General features: G+C 50.7%; 1 protein-coding gene across 5 annotated transcripts in view; it reads left to right on the plus strand.

The window, feature by feature from the left end:
• Nucleotides 1-4,569: 4,569 nt before the first annotated feature.
• UNKL (unk like zinc finger) overlaps nt 4,570-16,259 on the plus strand; it is a 63,677-nt gene continuing 51,987 nt past the window's right edge. For all 5 annotated transcript variants that reach the window (XR_005455383.1, XR_005455382.1, XR_005455384.1 and 2 more), the window contains exons 1-2: nt 4,570-4,670; nt 6,123-6,332. Coding sequence is in view for 1 of the 5 variants with exons in the window: in XM_038763477.1 (XP_038619405.1) it covers nt 4,570-4,670; nt 6,123-6,332 (311 nt within the window). In the remaining 4 variants the exon portion in view is untranslated. The remainder of the gene's footprint in view (nt 4,671-6,122; nt 6,333-16,259) is intronic.

Consider the following 16,259-nt stretch of genomic DNA (forward strand, 5'->3'; position numbering starts at 1 on the left):
TTAGGGCACGGGCCAGGGAGTCAGAAGGCTTGCTGCCATTTGTCTGCTGCATAGGTTTTGGGCACGGGCCAGGGAGTCAGAAGGTTTGCTGCCATTTGTCTGCTGCATAGGGTTAGGGCACATGCCATGGAGTCAGAAGGTTCGCTGCTATTTGTCTGCTGCATAGGGTTAGGGCACGGGCCTGGGATTCACAAGGCTTGCTGCCATTTGTCTGCTGCATAGGGATAGGGCAGGGGCCTGGGAGTCACAAGGTTTGCTGCCATTTGTTTGCTGCATAGTGTTAGGGCACGGGCCTGGGAGTCAGATGTTTTGCTGCCATTTGTCTGCTGCATAGGGTTAGGGCACAGGCCTGGGGGTCACAAGGTTTGCTGCCATTTGTCTGCTGCATAGGGTTAGGGCACAGGCCTGGGAGTCAGATGTTTTGCTGCCATTTGTCTGCTGCATAGGGTTAGGGCACAGGCCTGGGGGTCACAAGGTTTGCTGCCATTTGTCTGCTGCATAGGGTTAGGGCACAGGCCTGGGGGTCACAAGGTTTGCTGCCATTTGTCAGCTGCATAGGGTTAGGGCACGGGCCTGGGAGTCACCAGGCTTGCTGCCATTTGTCTGCTGCATAGGGATAGGGCAGGGGCCTGTGAGTCACAAGGTTTGCTGCCATTTGTTTGCTGCATAGGGTTAGGGCACGGGCCTGGGAGTCAGCAGTTTTGCTGTCATTTGTCTACTGCATAGGGTTACGGCACGGGCCAGGGTGTCAGAAGGCTTGCTGTCATTTGTCTGCTGCACAGGGTTAGGGCACGGGCCTTGTAGTCAGAAGGCTTCCTGCCATTTGTCTGCTTCATAGGGTTAGGGCACAGGCCTGGGAGTTACAAGGTTTGATGCCATTTGTCTGCTGCATAGGGTTAGGGCATGGGCCTGGGAGTCAGAATGGTTGCTGCCATTTATCTGCTGCATAGGGTTAGGGCACGGGTCTGGGAGTCACAATGTTTGCTGCCATTTGTCTGCTGCATAGGGTTCGGGCACGGGCCAGGGAGTCAGAATGTTTACTGCCATTTTTCTGCTGCATAGAGTTAGGGCACGGGCCTGGGAGTCAGAAGGTTTGCTGTCATTTGTCTGCTGCATAGGGTTACGGCACGGGCCAGGGTGTCAGAAGGCTTGCTGCCATTTGCTGCATAGGGTTACAGCACGGGCCAGGGTGTCAGAAGGCTTGCTGCCATTTGTCTGCTGCATAGGGTTAGAGCACGGGCCTGGGTGGTACAAGGTTTGCTGCCATTTGTCTGCTGCATAGGGTTAGAGCACGGGCCTGGGTGGTACAAGGTTTGCTGCCATTTGTCTGCTGCATAGGCTTAGGGCACGGGCCAGGGAGTCAGAAGGTTTGCTGTCATTTGTCTGCTGCATAGGGTTAAGGCATGGGCCAGGGTGTCAGAAGGCTTACTGCCATTTTTCTGCTGCATAGGGTTAGGGCACAGGCCTTGGAGTCCGAAGGCTTGCTGCCATTTGTCTGCTGCATAGGGTTAGTGCACGGGCCAGGGACTCAGAAGGTTTGCTGCCATTTGTTTGCTGCATAGGGTTTGGGCACGGGCCAGGTATTCAGAAGGTTTGCTACTGTTTGTCTGCTGCATAGGGTTATGGCACGGGCCTGGGAGTCACAAGGTTTGCTGCCATTTGCCTACTGCATTGGGTTAGGGCATGGGCCTGGGAGTCAGAAGGTTTGCTGACATTTGTCTGCTGCATAGGGTTAGGGCACGGGCCAGGGAGTCAGAATGTTTGCTGCCATTTGTCTGCTGCCTAGGGTTAGGGCACGGGCCTGGGAGTCACCAGGCTTGCTGCCATTTGTCTGCTGCATAGGGATAGGGCAGGGGCCTGGGAGTCACAAGGTTTGCTGCCATTTGTTTGCTGCATAGGGTTAGGGCACGGGCCTGGGTGTCACAAGATTTGCTGCCATTTGTTTGCTGCATAGGGTTAGGGCAAGGGCCTGCGAGTCAGAAGTTTTGCTGCCATTTGTCTGCTGCATATGATTAGGGCACGGGCCTGGTAGTCACAAGGTTTGCTGCCATTTGTCTGCCTCATAGGGTTAGGGCCCGGGCCTGGGAGTCACCAGGCTTGCTGCCATTTGTCTGCTGCATAGGGTTAGGGCACGGGCCTGAGAGTCACAAGACTTGCTGCCATTTGTCTGCTGCATAGGGTTAGGGCACGGGCCTGGGAGTCACAAGGCTTGCTGCCATTTGTCTGCTTCATAGGCTTAGGGCATGGGCCAGGGAGTTGGAAGGTTTGCTGCCATTTGTCTGCTGCATGGGTTAGGGCACAGGCCTGGGAGTCACAAGGTTTGCTGCCATTTGTCTACTGCATAGGGTTATTGTACGGGCCTGGGAGTCACAAGGTTTGTTGCCACTTGTCTGCTGCATGACCTTGGGTGAGTCACTTAACTCCTCTGTGCCTCAGGTCCCTCATCTGCAAAATGGGGATGGAGACTGTGAGCCCCGCGTGGGATAGGGAGAGGGTCCAACCGAATTTGCTGGTTTCCACCCCAGCTCTTAGAATGGTGCCTGGCACTTGGTAAGTGCCTAGCAAACAAGTTTGTTTGTAAACAAGTTTGCCAACAAATTTGTTAAGCGCTTACTATGTGCCAAGTGCTGTTCTAAGCATTGGGGGCGAGGCCTACTTGGGTGGTGAGGAGGGGCGTGGCCTGGGTAAGTGAGCAATAACAATAATAATAATAATGATAATAGCATTTGTTAAGTGCCTACTATGTGCCAAATGCTGTTCTATGCTCTGACGGGGATACAAAGTAATCAGGTCGTCCCACGTGGTGCTCACAGTCTTCATCCCCATTTTAATAATAATAATTATAATAATAATAATGATGGTATTTGTAAAGGGCTTACTCTGTCCCAAGCCCTGTTATAATAATAATAATAATGGCATTTACTAAGTGCTTACTATATGCAAAGCACTGTTCTAGGCGCTGGGGAGGTTATAAGGTCATCAGGTTGTTCTACGGGGGGGCTCACAGTCCCCATTGCTTAGAACAGTGCTTTGCACCTAGTAAGCGCTTAACAAATACCGTCATTATTATTATTATAGGGCCATTGGGGCTGTTGGACATGGCCTCCCGGGGTGCGACCCTGCTGCTCCCGACTGTGAGCCCGTTGTTGGGTAGCGACCGTCTCTATGTGTTGCCAACTTGTACTTCCCAAGCGCTTAGTACAGTGCTTGGCGCACAGTAAGCGCTCAATAAGTGCAATTGAATGAATGAATGAATGGTGGGCGTGGCCTCTCGGAGGGGGTGGAGGGGGGTGGTCACGGATTGGTTCAGCGGGTGGGGGCGTGGCCTCCATCGCCGAGGGGCGTGGCCTCCTTCAGGGAGAAGGGCGTGGCCTCCGATAGGCCCGTCGGATTGGGGGCGTGGCTTCCCGCCGGATTGAAGGGGCGTGGCCTCCTTCAGAGGGGGCGAAGGGGTTTGGCTTCTGATAGGTCCGCCCGGAGTGTGGGCGTGGCTTCCCGCGAGACAGAAGGGGGCGTGGCCACAGGGCTGGTGGGCGTGGCTGCGTACTCAGTCTAGAAGGGGGATACAGACAACAAAACAAGACGTATTAACAAAATAAATAGAATAAATATGTCCAAGTTAAATAAATTAATTAATAGAGTAATAAATTTGTACAAACATATGTACATATATACAGGTGCGGTGGGGAGGGGAAGGAGGGGAGAGGATACATCAATCAGTCAATCGTATGTATTGAGCACTTACTGTGTGCAGAGCACTGTACTAAGCGCTTGGGAAGTACAAGTTGGCAACATATAGGATGGGCGTGGCCACCGCGACGGAGAAGGGGGCGTGGCCTCTGATGGGTGGGCGTGGTCTCCATTGGAGGGCGGAGGGGTGCCCGGTGTGGGGCGTGACCTCGGGACGAGGGGCGTGGCCTCCCGGCTGGGCGGGGCCTCTGATAGGCCCGTTGGAATGGCGCGTGGCCACCGCGACGGGAAGGGGCGTGGCCTCGGGCTGTCGGGCGTGGCCTCCATCGGAGGTAAAGGGGCATGCTCTATGATAGGCCCGCCCGGAGTGGGGGCGTGGCCACGGGACGGGTGGGCGTGGTCTCTGGGTGGGCGTGACCCGGTGGGGATTTGGACTCTAATAGGCCCGTTGTAATGGGGCGTGGCCACCGCGGGGGAGGCGGGGCGTGGCCTCTGGCGGGTGGGCGTGGCCTCCCTCGGAGGGAAAGGGACTGTGCTCTCTGATAGGCCCGCCCGGAGTGGGGGCGTGGTCACCGTGGGGGAATGGGGCGTGGCATCGGGCGGGTGGGCGTGGCCTCCCTCGGAGGGAAAAGGGGCGTGCTCTCTGATAGGCCCGCCCGGAGTGGGGGCGTGGCCTCTGATAGGCCCGTTGGAATGGGGCGTGGCCACCGCGGCGGAGACGGGGGCGGGGGAGGGTCCCGGTGGCGCCTTCCCCGTGTGTCGTAGCGCTGAGCACAACGCTGGGCGCCGACGGGCCGCCCGGCCCCGCCCGCTGATTGACGGGGGGGGGCGGGGGGCGGGACGGGCCGGCGCATGCGCGCTGCATTGTTTTGACTGAAAATGCCGTCGGTTTCGAAAGCGGCGGCGGCGGCGGCGGCGGCTGGGGTGGGCGGGGGGCCGAGCGGGTCCCCGCCGCAGACGGAGAAGCCCACCCACTACAGGTCAGGCCCCCGACCCCCCCCGATGCCCTCTGACCTCCGACCCCCGACCCCTCCGGGCCCCCGATCCCCCCGGCCCGGGCGGGCGGGCCCAGCGGGGGCGTCTCTGTGTGTGTGTGTGTGTTTGTGTGTCTGCATGCGTCACCGTCTGCGTGCCCGCCTCGATCGGTGTGTGCCCCCGTGCATGCATGTATCTGTGTGTGAGTGTGTGTGCGTGCGTGCCAGAGCGGCCCCTCCCCCTTTCCTCGTGCCCCCCCCGTTCCCCTCCCCCTTTCCTCGTGCCCCTCCCCCTCAAGTGCCCCCCCCCCCTTCAACGGGCCCCACCGTGACCCCCGCCCCGGTAGGTCGTTAGTAGTCGTAGTAGTACAACAGTGCATCGCTCGTAGTAAGCGCCTAATAAATGCCATCATTATTATTGTTAGTAGTAGTAGTAATGATACTAATACTAATAAATAGCTAGGAGATGCGTTGAGCGGTTCCCGTGCGCCAAGCGCCGGGCTCGATGGGAGGGAGTCGGGTGGGGCCCCGGACCCCCGGCCCACGTGGGGCTCGAGGGCTTCGTCCCCGTTTTTGCAGACGAGGGAACCGGGGCCGGGATGAGAACCTCGGACCTTAGGCCTCCCGGCCCTGGGCTCTAGCCACTAGGCCACACTGCTGGTCAGGGAACTGAGGCCCAGAGTAGCCAAGCGACCGCCCCAGGGTCGCACAGCGGACGAGGGGCAGAGCTAAGATCCCAGGACCTTCGCCCTCCCAGGCCTGGGCTCTAGTTCACTAGGCCACACTGCTGGTCAGGGAACTGAGGCCCAGAGAAGCAAAGTGGCCATCCCAGGGTTGCACAGCAGACGAGGGGCAGAGCTGAGATAAGAACCCAGGACCTTCGGCCTCCCAGGCCCGGGCTCTGGTTCTTTAGGCCACGCTGCTGGTCAGGTAATTGAGAGCCAGAGTAGCCAAGTGACTGCCCCAGGGTTGCACAGTGGACGAGGGGCAGAGCTAAGATAAGAACCCAGGACCTTCGGCCTCCCAGCCCCGGGTTCTACCCACCAGGCCACGCTGCTGGTCAGGTAACTGAGGCCCAGAGTAGCCAAGCGACCGCCCCAGGGTCGCACAGCTGACGAGTGGCGGAGTTGGGATCAGAACCCAGGACTTTCTGCGTCCCAAGCCCGAGCTCTGTTCACTAGGCCGCACCGCTTCTCAGGGAACTGAGAGCCACAGAAGCAGTGGACGAGGGGCAGAGCCGGGATGAGAACCCAGGGCCTTCTGCCTCCCAGGCGGCGGGGATGCTGCTGGTCCAGTAACTGAGGCCATGCGACGGCCCCAAGGTCCCCCGGCGGACGAGTGTCCGAGCTGGGCTTAGAACCCGGGATCTCCTGCCACCCGGGCACGGGCTCCATCCGCCAGGCCGGGCCGCTGGCTGACGCCTCCCCGTGCCCGCGGCCTCGGCGCGGGCCCCCGCAGGTACCTGAAGGAGTTCCGCACGGAGCAGTGCCCCCTGTTCCTCCAGCACAAGTGTGCCCAGCACAGACCGTTCACCTGCTTCCACTGGCACTTCCTCAACCAGCGGCGCCGCAGGCCCATCCGCAGGCGCGACGGCACCTTCAACTACAGCCCCGACGTCTACTGCACCAAATACGACGAGACCACAGGCGTCTGCCCCGCCGGAGACGGGTGAGCGGGCAAGCGCCGGCCCAGGGTGGGCGGGGCGGGGGGGGCACCGGTCATCGTCCTCCAGCCTTCGCCTCGCCCGTCGGAGGGCAGACCCTTGGACGAACCGCACGGGGGAGGGTGGCGTGATAATCATCACGGCGCTATTTGTTAAGCGCTTACTACATGCCGGGCACAGTAGTGAACACCGGGCTGTATTCAAGCCAGTCGGGCCAGGCACGGTCCCTGTCCCACCTGGGGCTCACGGTCTCCACCCCCATTTTCCAGAGGAGGGAACTGAGGCCCAGGGAAGTGAAGTGACATACCCAAGATCACGAGCGGATAAGCGGCAGGGCTGTGATTAGAACCCGCAGCCTCTGACTCCTGGGCCCGGGTTCTGTCTCCACTGTGCTGTACGGCTTCTATAGTGTGAGGCGCTTAGTACGGTGCTTTGCAGACAGTAAGCGCTCAGTAAATGCGACAGTGAACAGGAGAATTAGTCAATCAATCAGTGGTATTTATCAAGCGCCCGGTATGTGTGAAGCACTGTACTGAGCACTGGCGAGAGGACGGTACAAGAGACTCAGCCAACATGATGTCTGCCCGTAATGAGCTGACAATCTAGAGGCACTGTCTTTTAGACTGTAAGCTCATTGTAGACAGGAACTGGGGCTACCACTCAGCGCTTAGTACAGTGCCGGGCACATAGTGAGCACTTAGCAAATATTATTATTAAAGAGAAGCAGCGTGGCGTAGTGGATAGAGCACAGGCCTGAGAGTCGGAAGGTCATGGGTTCTAATGCTGACTCTGTCTCTTGTCTGCTGGATGACCTTGGGCAAGTCACTTCATTTCTCTGGGCCTCAGTTCCCTCATCTGGAAAATGGGGATGGAGACCGTGAGCCCCACGAGGGACAGGGACTGTGTCCAACCCGATTTGCTTGTATTCAACCCGGCACTTAGTACGGGGCCTGGCACATAGTAAGCGCCTAACAAATACCACAGTCAGTCAGGTCACTGTGGACAGGGACTGTGTACACCAACTCTGTTCTGTTGTTATATTGTACTCCTAAAGCGCTTAGTACAGTGCTGTGCACCCAATAAGCTTGTTGCGGGCAGGCATCAGGTCTACCAACTGTTATAGTGAACTCTCCTAATAATAATAATATTGATGGCATTTGTTAAGCACTTACTTTGTGCAAAGCACTGTTCTAAGCACTGGGCACCGTTCAAAGCGCTTAGTACAGCGCTGTATACACAGCAAGCGCATTGTGGGCAGGTATTGTGTCTACCAAATCTGTTATATTGTTCTCTCCTAAAGCGCTTAGTATAGTGCTTGGCACACTGTAAGCGCTCAATAAATACAACTGATGGATTGAGAAGGTAATTCATCCATCAGTGGGATGAAATGAGCACTGTGCTCATTTCCAAACTTAAACACTTGAGAGAGTACAGAGCAACAGAGAAGCAGCGTGGCCTAGTGGGTAGAGCCCAGGCCCAGGAGTAAGAAGGAATCGAGTTCTAATCCCCACTCTGCCACCTCTCTGCTGTGTGACCTTGGACAAGTCACTTCACTTCTCTGGGCCTCAATTCCCTCATCTGGAAAATGGGGATTAAGACCGTGCAAGCCCTATGGGGGACAACAGACCGTGTCCAAATTGATTAACTCGTATCTAAGCCAGCGCTTAGAACAGTGCCCGGCACCTAGTAAGCGCTTAGAAAATACTAGTAAAAAAAAAACAAAAACAAAAATGTGTTGTATTGGATTCTCCCAAGCGCTTAGCACAGTGCTCTGCACACAGTAAGCGGTCAATAAATGTCATTGATTGATTGATTAAGGGCCTGGAATTGCCCTCTCGTTCCCATTTTCCTCACCGTCATTTTGGTCGTTGAACTGCTCGAGCTCTTCCGTCCGAGGTGTGGGAGAAAACCGTAAGCGATAATGTTTCAGCAGTTTAAAATCTGTTTGATTTTCAGGTTTCCCGGTTCTAGAACGAACAGATGCTTTTGATTCCAAAATGCAGGGAGGCAGGGTAGTTCTTTAAAGGCTGAAAACTTTCTGTGACAGGTTGGGCTTTTTTAAGTTGGCTCCTTTGAGGAGAATGGTGAGAACAGGGTGGTGGGAATTTTTCCACGTTATGCAATGAGTGTGTGTTATTTTTAAGAATGATACTATGTTAAAAATAATTGTTCTTTGCTGTGTACAAGCACAATTGGAAGCTATTTTCTCCCCCCCCCTCGAGTCAGTAAGGGGTTTAACGGCTTCACATCTATCCACCACGCTTTTTAGTGAGCACTGAAGAGGAGAAAAATCATTTTAGCGTTCGCTTTTGGTTGACATTATGCGAAGCGCGGGGAGGGGGAGGATGAATCTTCAGTTCTTTCACTAGATCGGATACCCTGATTAAAATTGCATTTCGCCTAGTAAAACATGTCGTTAAAGTCTTTGCTGCTTTGGGCATCCGTGGTAGGTGGATTAATTATTTATTTTATAATTCAAAGTGCTTATGGTGAGAGTGCAGAACTGGAGAGAGATCTTTAGTCCCAGCTTGTATTTTTGGAAACTTGAAAGTATTTTCTTATAATGTAGAAAATAACTCCCACTTTGGAAGTCGATATAAAAAAAATGTGAAAAAGTTTGGCAGGGAGTCAATTTTATTTTAGTCACCAAAGTAGTAATAATGATGGTATTTAAACGGTTACTGTGTGCCAAACAGCGTTCTAGACACCGGGGTAAATACAGGATAATCGGGTCGGATCCAATCCCTGTCCCAAATGCGGTTCCCAGTCTGAGGAGGGAGAATGGGTCTTGAATCCCCATTCTACATGTGAGGAAACTGAGGTGTGGCTCAATGAAGTCACACAGCAGGCAAGTCTCAGGGTCAGGATTAGAAACTCAAGTCCTTTGGTTTCCAGGCTCTTTTCCTTTGGCCACACTGCTTGATACTATCTGATAGTAGTTTTTCTAGATTGTAATATTAGAAGTACTCTAGTTAGTATTACTAGATTGTAAGATTTTTTTTTTCCCTCTGGTATTTATTAAGCACTTACTCTCTGCCAGGCACTGTGTTAAGCACTGGGGTAGCTACCAACTAGTCTTAATCCCCATTTTACAGATGAGGGAACCGAAAATGACTTGCCCAAGGTCTCACAGCAGACAAGTGGTGAAGCCAAGATTAAAATTCGGGTCCTTCTGCCTGCCAGGCCCGTGAATTTTCCACTAGGCTGCACAGCTTCCAATCCTTGACCGTAGGGTTCATGTCTGCCAACTCTTGTACTGTCCTCTCCCAAGCACTTAGGACAGTGCTCTGCACACAGTAACCACTCAGTCAGTCAGCGGTATTTATTGAGCACCTTACGTGTGCAGAACATTGTACTAAGTACTTGAGAATACAATCCGTTCATTTCATCGTATTTATTGAGCGCTTACTGTGTGCAGAGCACTGTTCTAAGCGCTAGGGAGATCACAGAAGCAGCATGGCTTAGTGGAAAGAGCGCGGGCTTGGGAGTCAGAGGACATGGGTTCTAATCCCGGCTCCGCCACTCGCCTGCTGTGTGATCTTGGGCGAGTTACTTCACTTCTCTGTGCCTCAGTTCCCTCATCTGGATAATGGGGATTAAAAGTGTGGGCCCCACTTGGGCCAGCCTGATTACCCTGTATCCTTCTAGACTGTGAGCCCGCTGCTGGGTAGGGACCGTCTCTATATGTTGCCAACTTGTACTTCCCAAGCGCTTAGTACAGTGCTCTGCACACAGTAGGTGCTCAATAAATACGATTGAATGAATATCCACTCCAATGCTGAGAACAGTGCTTGGCACACAGTAAGAGCTTAACAAGTACCATCATTATTACTATTAATTATTATTGTTACAGTGCAACAGATTTGGAGACATGGTCTGTGCATAAGGAGCTTACAATTTAGAGGGGGAGACAGAGGTTAATATCAATAAATTATGGTTATGTCTATAAGTGCCGTGGGGGCTGTGGGTGGGGTGAATATCAAGTGCATAGACACTGCAGAAGGGAGAAGGGGGTAGGGGAATTGAGGGTTTAGTCGGGGAAGGCCTCCTGGAGGAGGCGTACTTTGAATAAGGCTTGGAAGGTGGGGAGATCGATCCCCTGTGGGATACGAAGAGGGAGGGCGTTCCACGCCAGAGGCGGGACGTGGGCGAGAGATCGGTGGCGAGATGGAGGGACGGCGAGGGGGGTTGGCATCTGAGAAGTGGAGCGCGCGGGCTGGGGCAGGGTAACATCCCGGTTAGGTTTGGGACTCGGATCTTCTGGACCGTGAGCCCGTTGTTGGGTAGGGACCGTATGTTGCCAACTTGTACTTCCCAAGCGCTTAGTCCAGTGTCTGCACGCAGTAAGCGCCCAATAAATACGATTGAACGAATGAACCTAGGTGTCACTTCACGGATTTGGTTGGTGGACATCGGAGGCTTTGATTCACTGACCTTTAGGCCTTGCTTTTAGATCATTTATATCTTGATTTTGCCAGTCACTCTTTACAGCCCTTCAGGTTGTTTCCGAGGAAAACATCAACTGGAATAGGAATTTAATTCAGTGCTCTGCACGTGGTAAGCCCTCAATGGATACAATTAATTAATAGGTTTTTCTGTTTCTTCCACCAGTAGTAGTTACCAAGCACTTAATGTCAACAGAAAAATGAACAACAAGGCATTTATTTGGAAGACGAGTAGAGTTAAACGCAGTCCCTGCCTTCAAGAAGTTTACAGTCTCAAATTTCTCTCCTCCTCTGATTGTCTTATACTTACCTCAATGCTTAGCACAGTGGTGTGGTACAGAATAAGCATTTGATAAATATTATGTGTATAGGTATGTATACACGCATACATCTATCTATAGATATATCTATCTATAGCTATCTCTCTATATATATCATTGTATTTATATATAATGATGATGGTATTTGTTAAGCACTTATTATGTACCAGGAACTGTACTAGGCGCTGGGGTGGATAGAAGCAAATCAGGCTGGACACAGTCCCATTCCCATATGGGCTCACAATCTCAATCCCTATATGTATAGATATGTATAGATATACACACACACACACACACACATGTATAAGCTAACCTATATGTGTATATATATATGTATATATGTACATATATAGAATAACCTGTGTATGCGTGTATATAGATTATTATATGTATAATATAATATATTAACATAATACACATTATTATATGTATAATATAATATATGCATATATAATATATGCATATTATATATATAATAACCTAATGGAGTTTTGATTTGAATTCCATCTTTCACTAGACATCTCAAGGGCTTTTGTCTACTAATTGCAGTGTTTCGATTAGAAAACTCCCTCCTCTTTTCTGCCATAAATCAGTGACATTTATTGAGCGCTTACTGTGTGCAGAACACTGGACTGGGCACTTGGGAGAGTATAATACAACAGACGTGGTAGATCTGTTCCCAGTTCTGAGTTAAGGTATTAAAACTCTGAATATTTTTCACCCCAACTGGAGGAGAAGGACATTGGTAAAGGGCTGGTGTTCATTCCTAAAATCACATTTATAGTCCAGTCTTTTTGTTTAAATACCCTGCTTGATTTTTTGGGTTTGTTTTAAGTGGTATTTGTTAAGTGCTTACTATGTGCCAAGACGATCAGGTTGGACACAGTCCCTGTCCCACATAGGGCCCTCAGACTTAGTCCCCATTTTGCAGATGAGGGAACTGAGGCACGGAGAAGCGATGTGGACTAGCCCATGGTCAAGGTAAATGGAAGAGCCGAGACTAGAACCCAGATCCCTCTGAATCCCAGGCCCGGACTCTGTCTGGGTGATGAGCCTGGGTAATTCTGTAGCCCAGGGAATGAGCGGAGTAACCGAGCAGATTCCGACAAGGGCGAGGAAATCAAAATAGTATCAGTGTTTACTCTGTGTTAAACATTGTATTCATTCATTCATTCATTCAGTCGTATTTATTGAGCACTTACTGTGTGCAGAGCACTGTACTAATCGCTTGGGAAGTACAAGTTGGCAACATATAGAGATGGTCCCTATCCAACAACGGGCTCACAGTCTAGAAATGGGCTCACATGGTAAATGATGGATGAAGACATTTGATTTAGATCAAAATCACAAACCATGGAATGTTATTTAAATTATTCAGGCTTTTCCTATGTTGAAGTTGGACTATAATCCACTTGATCAGCTTTACTAGTGAAGCTTCCTTATCTGTGGTCTAAAATTTTAGTAGTGACACCTTATTCGTTAAAAGGTAGAGAAATATAGGCACAGACAAAGCGATGAGAATGTGAATCCGCAAGATTTACCTGAACCATATATTTTTTTAAATCTAGTCTTATTCTTTCCATTTTTCTTCTCCTAGTGGAGCCCTCAGGAGAACTGCCCTTTCAAAGTTTGCTTAAATTGACTTTATTTTTTAATACTTGATATTCCAAGGCACACTCCATTAAACTTTAAACTATTCTTATGCTTTTTTTTGCTGGACGGGTCAGCTCTTCCCCACTTGGATTGTGACTGTATTAGGCGCTGAGGTCGATACAAGATAATCCGGTTGGACAGACAAAGACACAGTCGTCTTCACTCGGCTCGCAGGCTCTACCTTGAAATTCTTTAGGACCCTTAAGGCAGTTTCAAAAATAACAAGTTAAAAACGCTCATTTCACACTTTCTAACTTAACAGTATATGCAGAATAATAATGCCGCGTATTTGTAGAACCTTTCATTTTTCCAAAATACTTCCACATCCATTATCACTTTTTCCCCCCTTACATTCTAATACCTGAAATCAATAATGGTAATAATGATGATGATGGTATTTGTACTCACTATGTGCCAAGCACTGTTCTAAGGTTATCAGGTCGTCCCACGGGGGGCTCACAATCTTAATCCCCATTTTACAGATGAGGGAACTGAGGCCCAGAGAAGTGAAGTGACTTGCCCAAAGTCACACAGCTGACAAGTGGCAGAGCCGGGATTAGAGCCAGTGGTGTTCACTGAGTGTTTACCGTGTGCAGAGCCCTGGACTAACGATTTAGGAGAGGACACTGAGATAGTAGGACTTGTTTTCTGCCCACAAGGAGCCTACAGTCTAGAGGGGGTGACAGGCATTAATATAAATAAATTACGAACGCGTCCATGAATACTGTGGAGGCGAGGGTGGGCCGGTTATCAGATGCTTAAAGGGGACAGGTCTAAGGACACGGGTGATGAAGTAGAGAGAAGGGAAATAGGGGCTTAGTCGGGGAAGGCCTCTTGGAAGAGATGTGATTTTTAGAGGGCTTTGAAAGTGAGGAGAGTGGTGGTCTGTCAAATGTGGAGGAGGAGGAGGAGGAGAGTGGCCCAGGACAAAAGTTGGAGCTCTTCTCCTCCTCCAGTAGGCCTTCCCTGACTAAGCCCTCATTTCCTCTTTTCCCACTGCCTTCTGCATTGCCCAGCCACACGACACATGACCATCTCTGTCATTTATTTATTTCTATTAATGTCCGTCTCCCCCTCTAGGCTGGAAGCTCGTTGTGGGCAGGGAATGTGTCTTTTGCTGTGTACAGTGCCCCGCTCACAGGAAGTGCTCAGTAAATACGATAAATTGGAGGACAGTGATTAGGTTGGTGTTACAGAAGCAGAGCATTGCGGTAGGAGATCAGCAAGGTAAGATAGGACGGCGGGGGTGGGGGTGGGTGAACTGATTGGACACCTTAAATCATTCACTCATTCAGTCTCATTTATTGAGTGAATGAATGATTTAAAGCGCTCAGGGTAGGGAGTTTCTCTTTGGTGTGTGGTCACTAGGCAACCCGATTAGCTTGTAGAGAAGCAGTGTGGCTTGGAAAGAGCACGGGATTAGGAGTCAAAGGACATGGGTTCTAATCCCGGCTCTGCCACCTGTCTTCTGGGTGACCTTTGGCAAGTCACTTAACTTCTCTGTGCCTCAGTTACCTCAACTGTAAAATGGGGATTAAATTGTGAGCCCCACATGAGACAACCTGATTACCCTGTATCTATCCCAGGGCTTAGAACAGTGCTTGGCACATAGTAAGCACTTAACAAATACCATAATTATTATTATTAAATAAGAGACGCACCATGGTGTAGCGGATAGAGCACAGGCCTGAGAGTCAGAAGGTCATGGGTTCTAATCCCGAGGTTCTGCCGCTTGTCTGCCGAGTGACCTTGGGCAAGTCACTTCACTTCTCTGTGCCTGTTACCTCTTCTGTAAAATGGGGATTGAGACTGTGAGCCCTCCGTGGGACAGAGACTGTGTCTAGCCCAATTTGCTTGTATCCACCCCGGTGCTTAGTACAGCGCCGGGGAGGTTACAAGGTGATCAGGTTGTCCCACTGGGGGCTCACAGTCTTCATCCCCATTTTCCAGATGAGGTAACTGAGGCACAGAGAAGTGACTTGCCCAAAGTCACACAGCCGACAAGCTGCGGGGATTTGAACCCATGACCTCTGACATAGTAGTGTTTAACAAGCCCTACAGTTATTATTACAGCATAACAATATAACAGAGTTGGTAGACCCCGTTCCCAGCCCACAGTGAGCTTACAGACTAGAGAGGGAGTAGGCTTTAATGTAATGAAGTAAATGAGGGCCATGAGGCTAAGCGTTCAGTATGCTCATTGCTTGTGAAGGTCTGATACAGGAGAGTTGGTAGCTTTGATCCCTGCCCAGAAAGAGTGTACAACCTACAGCAGGAGGCAGGCATTAAAATCATTTTTCAGGTTGGGGAAGCAACAGAGTAGAAAGACATGGACATGAAACACAGCATGGGGGTGAAGTGAGCGTCAACGTGCTTGTCGGTTTCGGATGCAGGTTGAAGAGACCCTCGGCGATCTTTTCTATCGATGGTACTTACTGAGCGCTTACTGCGTGCAGATCACCGTACTAAGTGCTTGGGGGAATACGGTGTAACGGAGTTGATAGACACATTCTCTGACCACAACAGGCTTACAGTCTAGAGGGAGAGAATTTTCATATGCTAGCCAAACTCTCCTTTCCAGTTTGAGGCTCCCAGGATTTTAGCAGGGCCAGTGGAGAATCCTGACTCCGCCAGTTGTCTGCTGTGTGGCCTTGGGCAGGTCACTTCACTTCTCCGTGCCTCAGTGACCTCATCTTTAAAATGGGGAATGAGACTGTGAGCCCCATGTGGGACAAGGGACTGTGTCTAACTTGATTTGCCTTCTTCCACCCCAGCGTTTAATAATAATAATTGTGGTATTTGTTAAGCACTTACTATGGGCCGGTCACTGTAATAATAATAATAATAATGTTGGCATTTGTTAAGCGCTTACTATGTGCAAAGCACTGTTCTAAGCGCTGGGGGGAGGGATACAAAGTGATCAGGTTGTCCCATGTGGGGTTCACAGTCTTAATCCCCATTTTACAGATGAGGTAACTGAGGCTCAGAGGAGTTAAGTGACTTGCCCAAGGTCACTGTAGTAAGCACTGGGGTGGATACAAGGGAATTGGCTTGGACACAATGCCTGGCACATAGTAAGCTCTTAACAAATACCACAGTTATTATTATTAATAGCATCTTGGAGAGGGAGAAATTCCGTTTTAGTAAACGGAGACCAATTCCTTTCTACCAGTCTTCTTCTTCTTCTTCCTCTTCTCCCAACCCTGCTGCCTTCTTCCCTAATGCAGCCCTTCCAAGCAACCCACCATATAGCTTCTCAGTCCTTTGAAGGCAAGAACTAAGAAAAATAATAAAAACTGTGGTCTTTGATAAGGCCTTACTATGTGCCAAGCACTGCCCTAAAGACTGGGGTCGATACACGATAATCAGGTGTCACATGGGGTTCACAGTCTAAGTTGGAGGGAGAACAGGAGTTAAGTTCCCATTTTGCTGATGAGGGAACTGAGGCACAGAGAGTTGTGACTTTTTTAAAGTTTTGTTTTTTGGGGTACTAGTTAAGTGCCCACTTTATTAC

Source organism: Tachyglossus aculeatus, chromosome 21, assembly GCF_015852505.1.
Source record: "Tachyglossus aculeatus isolate mTacAcu1 chromosome 21, mTacAcu1.pri, whole genome shotgun sequence".
NCBI lineage: Eukaryota > Metazoa > Chordata > Mammalia > Monotremata > Tachyglossidae > Tachyglossus > Tachyglossus aculeatus.